The following is a 6,327-nucleotide window of genomic DNA, read 5'->3' as shown; positions in this document are numbered from 1 at the left end:
GTGCAGACTGATTCCCACGTTCTGCGGTCGCAACATGTTGCAAGACAGGTTACAAATTCTGTCCAATGCCAGCTTTACTCTCTAGCAGTACCTGTTAAAATACCAATATGGGTAATATTTTGCACTAAACAACATAGAAAAATAATAACTTTAAGCCCAAAAAATTTGGTGTATTTTACACCTAACAATGCTAAAACTGACTCCTTATGGGTAAAATGGATCCATCATTATTACCTCCAGCATCAGTCAATATGGAGTGTTTCTATCAAACAAACAGATTCTCCTTTATGGAAATTTTTTCTGCGGTTGAGAGATCGTCTTCTCCTCTTGTCATAGGGTCAACTTTAAGCTGTCCAGCTCCTGCAGAAATGGAAGGTTGCTGGTTGTTTGTCTGGTTTGGCCTATGATTTCTTCAGACCTAAGAGAAGTAGGGTTCACTGGGATAGGGTTGTCTGACACTCTTGGTCTCTCCCAAAGCACTCTTTCATTCTCTGGCTGGCTGCTAAAGGAAGATTGAGAACGATGGACGGACTAAAATTCATTCCAACAGATACATTTTGCATTTTCTGTAGGCAACAAGAGGAAAACCATAAGCATTAGTTCTTCTACAACCCCTAGACATCTCTGTTTTGGAGGAAGGTTAAGTGTCGGTTAAGGATAAGAGCCTCTTGGAGCACGCTTAAAAGTGCTCTTAGAAGCTTGAATGGAAGACATAGGAGTATAAACTTAAGAATGCATAGAGTTGCCGTAAGTCTGGTGGTCTACCTTATCTGGCAAGAAAGAAACAAAAGGAAGTTTGAGAAAGCTTCTAAACCTATGCTTACTCTGTTCCACAGATTTATGATATTATTCTTCTCAATCTTGTATTTTCATGTCAAGGAACCTGCTTCTACCTCAAATTGGATTGCTAGTCTTATGTTTCATCATCATGGGGATTAATGGCTGCCTTGTTAGCTTTGATATGGAAAGCTCTCTACTGGGTCTTGTTTGGTGGTTTCAGTCTATGGGTTTTTGGGTTCATGATTGTGTTAGTGCTAGGCTAGCCTTTTGTCCTTGTTGGCTTGTTAGGGTCTGGGCCCCTCCTATTTTTCTCACCTGGCATGTCAAGATGGTTTGGGGCCTTTGGTGAAGTTTGCTTTTGAGGTTGGTTCTGTTGGTGGGGGATGTCTCTACTTTCTCCTACCTCTGGCTGATTGCTCTTTGTCATACTATGCTAGGGTTCTCTTGGTCTGGTTGCTATGAGCTCTACCGTTGCTGTCTGGGTCATGTCTTTCCTAGGTGTGTGTCTGCTAGGCTAGTGGTTTCTGGAATTGATCTTTGCTGGGTTTGGCTCTGCTGGTGGTTTATGAAGGATGCTAGATTTTGTCTTTATGGGTTCTATCTGGGCTGGTCTTTGGAGTTGGTGGAGTTTTGCTTGTGAAGCAGTCTTCTGTTGGCATCTGATATTGGGTGGCTTTACTGGTGGTGTTTATTATGGCGTGAAGTGTAGTTGGCTCTTCTTCTCTGGTCTTCCCATTAGGGAGATATTCTTGCTAAGGTTGTTTTTCTTTGGTGTTGGGTTGGTCTTGGGTGGTGTCTTGGCTAACCTCTGCTTGCTTCTGGTGGAGCCTGCTGTGAGAGCTGGTGTTGGCTACTGTTTGCTGGGCTTGTGGTTTATGGAGTTGATCTTTACTGCTAGGTTGGTTTTTCTGGATTGGATCTTGGTACTGCTGTTGTGGGTTTCTGTATCTCCTGTAGTTTATTTGAGGGTGTTAGTCTTGAAATCTCCTCTTACTGTCTGGTTTTCTTGGCTAACCTCTTTGTTTGGTTCTGGCTTCTATTTTGTCTTCTAGCTAGGTGTTTTGTTTTCCTGGGATGTTCTGCCCAGTTTGCTCTTTCCCTGGCTTGTCAGGGTTCTTGGTTGTATATATACTTTCTGGACTTTCCAATTTTGTTTCATTTTTTATCTTCATTATACTTACATTTTGATCAAAAAAAAAGAAAGAGCTCTCAGTAGTAGTAGTGGAGAGAGATGCTATCGTTTCCCCGAAACTGCTTTCCCTCTCAATTTTCCAACTGATTTGCTTGTTTCTCTTGATTTCTGGTTCCTTGCTTCTCGATGGCCAAGAATAAGAAAAAGGCGATGACTCCTAGCTTATAGGGAAAGAAAACTTTGAAGCAATTGAAGGAGGATGCCCAAATCGAAGTACATAAGAATACGGTGATAGCTCTGCCAGTCCAACGCGAAGTTGTCACGGAGGTCGTTCAGGTGGAGATGGGGATTACCGAGCTAGTTGGTGGTGCAAGTCTGAGAAAGTACATGATTAATGCCGACAAAGTGAATCCTACTGATGAGGGTCCGTTTCTGATTCAGATAGGGTATTAGTGGAAGATTATTCTGAGGATGACGATGTTGAAGAGGAGCAGCTGGATTATTCTATATCTGAGAGTGATTCATGTGGAAGGTCAAAGTTTTTCAACTATGAGATGCCTCGACCCAATCCGTTGGAGATTGGTGAGCCTAGTCATGAGGTTTTCTCAACTGGTGAAGCTAATGGGGAACTGGCTAAGACCAATTTTACTATTGTTAATGGAGAGAACTCTGAGATTGTCCCTCGAAAACAAGTCACGCATTCAGATTTGGGTGAAACTGCTCCTGGTCTATCAAGTACTCCTGCTATTCCTGCTAAACCTAAATGGCGTGATTTATTTAGCAATAACAGAAATTTAGATATTTGTTCTAAACTGGAACATTTCTCAGAAATCAGTGCTACGAAAAGCTGTGTTTTGCTTGGGGATGACTTAGATGATAACTATGATGTCTGGAATAATTGTATCATTGGATATGTTGCTGGTAAATTTCCTGGTTATAGGGCTTTGAATGGAATTATTGAATCTGTCTGGAAGTGTGAGGCAGAGCTAACTATTCATGATTCTGGTTGGCTGATATATAGATTCACCAAGGAGGAGGACAAGCTGGCTGTCCTTAATGGTGGTCCTTATCTGGTTTTTGGTAGACCGTTAATGCTTAGGTCTATGCATGAATATTTTGATTTTGCTTCTGAAGAGATGACTAAGGTTCCTATTTGGGTTAAATTTCCTGATTTGCCGTTGAAATGCTGGTCTATGAAATGTCTATCCAAGATAGCTAGTGTTTTGGGAAAACCTTTACAGTGTGATAGACTGACTTCTTCCCTGTCAAGATTGTCTTATGCTAGGGTCTTGGTTGAAATTGATTTGTTGGATGATTTGCCTAATACTATTGATGTTCTTTTGCCTAATGGTTCTCCTTTAGAGCAAACGGTTGAATATGAAACTCTGCCAAAATTTTGCAAAAATTGTAAGGTCCTTGGACACACAATTGGTGTGTGTTCTAGGTCTTCTAGCAGGACAATTGACAGCAACATGGGGGGTTTGATTGGGAGAAATGTGGAAGGTGCTAAGAAGGGTAGTGTGCTGGATAGGTTGGGGCCTCTTACTGATCCAGTTGACAAACAGAAAGGAAAGATAATGCTTGAATCTCAAAATTTTGACCCCATGCAGTTAGAAGTGGGGGATGAAGGATGGGAACTAATCAGGGGAAAGAAGAAGACTTCAAGGAATCCCAAAAAGAACATGGTGGTTCAAGGCAATTATTTAGAGAATGGTGGTGGTGGAGTTTTGAGAATTCAAGCGGAATCTGTTGTGATTAAAGACAGAGGTGATAAAGGTAGAGAGGCAGGTTCAGAGGGTGTTAGAACAAGAAGTGGTACCAGGAATCATGCCAAAGGAGCATCTGGAAGTAGGGTGGGGTCCCCATTCTCCTAAATGTTAGTGACAAGTTGGAATGTTAGAGGGCTTAACAGTCCTCTAAAACAACGTGAGGTTGTTAGCCTCATGAAGAAGAACAAAATGGATGTTTGTGGGCTTTTGGAAACTAAGTTAAGCCTTTCAAAGCTTACTCTGTTTCATAAGTTTAAATTGAAGAAGTGGAAGTTTTTGGCAAATATTGATACTGTCACTAAAACCAAGATTGTGCTTTTTTGGAATCCTTCAACTGTAAAGGTGGACTTAATTGATTTTTCTGCTCAAGCTATTCATGTTACTGTTACTTGTCTGATTAGCCAGGTCAGTTTTGCCATTCCTTTTGTTTATGGTTATGATACTATTATTGCTATGAGGGGCCTTTGGGAGGATTTGAAGAGATGGGCTCCTAATACTCCTTGGCTTGTTATGGGAGATTTTAATTCTACATTATCTCAGGCTGATAAGTATAAAGGGAGTGATGTTACTACCTATGAAACTGATGATTTTCAAAATTGCTACTCAGATTTGGGTTTATCAGATTTGAACTACTCTGGTAGTCATTATACCTGGTCTAATGGTGATGTTTTGGAGCAAAATTGATAGAGTTCTTGCTAATCCTGTTTGGTTTTCTTTGCAAATGCTCTGTCATGTTCATTTTCTTCCCCCTGGTGCTTTCTCTGATCACTCTCTTGCTAGGGTTCAAATTGGGGTTATGTAATTACAAGGTAAAAGAGCTGTTAAATTTTATAATATGAGGGTGGCCCATGACCGTTTCCTGGAACTAGTTGGTTCTTCCTGGCATATTCCTATTCATGGCTCCCCTATGTTTATTCTCTGCAAAAGATAGAAGAATCTGAAATACCCTTTGAAGCTGTTAAATAAGTTACATTTTAGCCACATATTTGAAAGAGTTACCAGGGCTGCCTCTGTTTTGGAAGCTCATCAGATTCGCTTTCAGTCTGATCTTGATAATCCCCAGCTATTGATGTAGGAGAAGCAGCTGAGGTCAAATTTGGTTCACCTAAAGTTTGTTGAGAATATGTTTTTTAGTCAGAAATTAAAATCAAATTTTTTAAAGGATAGTGATAAAGGTACAAGTCTGTTTCATGCTATTATAAGTTAGAAACATAGAATAAACTTTATACCTACTATCCAGTGTGAAAATGGTGATCTTACTACTTCTATTGAGGAAGTTGGTAGGGAGTTTGTTAAGTATTTTTAGATGTTGTTAGGTACTTCTAAGCATACTTCTCCTCTGGATGCTAATGTGTTGCATAGTGGTCCTTGCCTTGATCAAAGTTCTCAGAATCTTTTACTGGCTCCTGTTACTTCTGAAGATATTAAGGATGCTTTATTTTCTGTTGGAAATGATAAATCTTCTGGGCCAGATGGTTATTCTTCTTTTTTCTTCAAGAAGTCTGGGGTGTTGTTGGTGAGGATTTCTGTGCTGCTGTTAAGGACTTCTTTGTTTCTGGTGATATGTTAAAACAAGTTAATCATGCAGTTATTACTCTGATTCCTAAATCTGCTAATGTAAATACTATGGCTGATTTCAGACCTATTTCTTGTTGCAATGTTACTTACAAGGTAATTTCAAAAATCCTAGCTGCTAGATTAGCTAAGGTCCTGCATGGCGTTATTGGTCCTACTCAGAATGCCTTTTTGGGAGGAAGAAATATGATTGACAACATTACCCTGGCTCAAGAGCTGTTAAGGAACTATGGTAGGAAAAGAGCTTCTCCTAGATGTCTTTTAAAGATAGATTTCAAGAAGGCTTTCGATTTTGTCTAGTGGCCCTTTATTAGGCATTTGCTTCGGATGCTTGGGTTTCCAAGGCAATTTGTTCATCTTATCATGAAGTGTGTAGAAACTACTTCTTTTTCTGTTGCTGTTAATGGAGATTTATTTGGGTTTTTCCATGGTAAAAGTGGCATGAGGCAGGGTGATCCTCTGTCTCCTTACCTGTTTATTACTTGCATGGAGTACTTCGACAGACTGTTGAACATAGCATCTGCCAATCCTGAGTTTAATTATCTTCCAAGATGTCTTCTTCAAAAAATTTCTCATCTGGCTTTTGCAGATGATATCCTATTGGTTGCCAGGGGTGATAGATCTTCTGTGTGTATTCTTCATCAACAACTTCAGACCTTTGGCTGTATTTCTGGTATAGAAATTAATGCTGCCAAGTCCTCCATTTATTTTGGAGGAGTGGGTGGTACCATTAGACAACGAATCCTCCAAGATACTGGTTTTTCTGAGGACTCCTTTCCTTTTAAGTATCTAGGGGTACCTCTTAGCCCTCATAGACTTCTGGCAAGTCAGTTCTCTCCTCTTTTGCTAAGATTGGAGATGTCTATTCAAAGCTGGCTGGGGAAGCACTTATCTTATGTCGGAAGACTGGAGCTGCTCAAGTTTGTTTTACAAGGAATGATTCAATTTTGGCTTAATATTTTTCATCTGCCAAATCAGGTAATCAATCAGATCACCTGTTTATGCAGGAATTTTTTCTGGGGTGGTAATTCTTTGAAGAAATCCTCCGCTCTGGTTGCTTGGAATAAGGAC

General features: G+C 40.1%; 1 protein-coding gene across 1 annotated transcript; it reads left to right on the top strand.

The window, feature by feature from the left end:
• Positions 1-4,987: 4,987 nt before the first annotated feature.
• Positions 4,988-5,556, top strand: LOC119996950. The gene is made up of 2 exons (XM_038843728.1): positions 4,988-5,239; positions 5,353-5,556. The coding sequence occupies exons 1-2, from the start codon at positions 4,988-4,990 to the stop codon at positions 5,554-5,556; spliced, it is 456 nt and encodes a 151-aa protein (XP_038699656.1).
• Positions 5,557-6,327: the final 771 nt, after the last annotated feature.

Source organism: Tripterygium wilfordii, chromosome 4 (genome assembly GCF_013401445.1).
Source record: "Tripterygium wilfordii isolate XIE 37 chromosome 4, ASM1340144v1, whole genome shotgun sequence".
Classification (NCBI taxonomy): Eukaryota; Viridiplantae; Streptophyta; class Magnoliopsida; order Celastrales; family Celastraceae; genus Tripterygium; species Tripterygium wilfordii.
This window is presented reverse-complemented; position numbering and strand designations above follow the sequence as displayed.

Excerpts from the sequence above, each read along its gene's own strand:
- LOC119996950 (XM_038843728.1), top strand. The coding sequence starts at position 4,988 with ATGTTGTTAGGTACTTCTAAGCATACTTCTCCTCTGGATGCTAATGTG. Across the intron at positions 5,240-5,352 it reads TAAGGACTTCTTTGTTTCTG|GTAATTTCAAAAATCCTAGC; the intron begins GTGATATGTTAA and ends GTTACTTACAAG.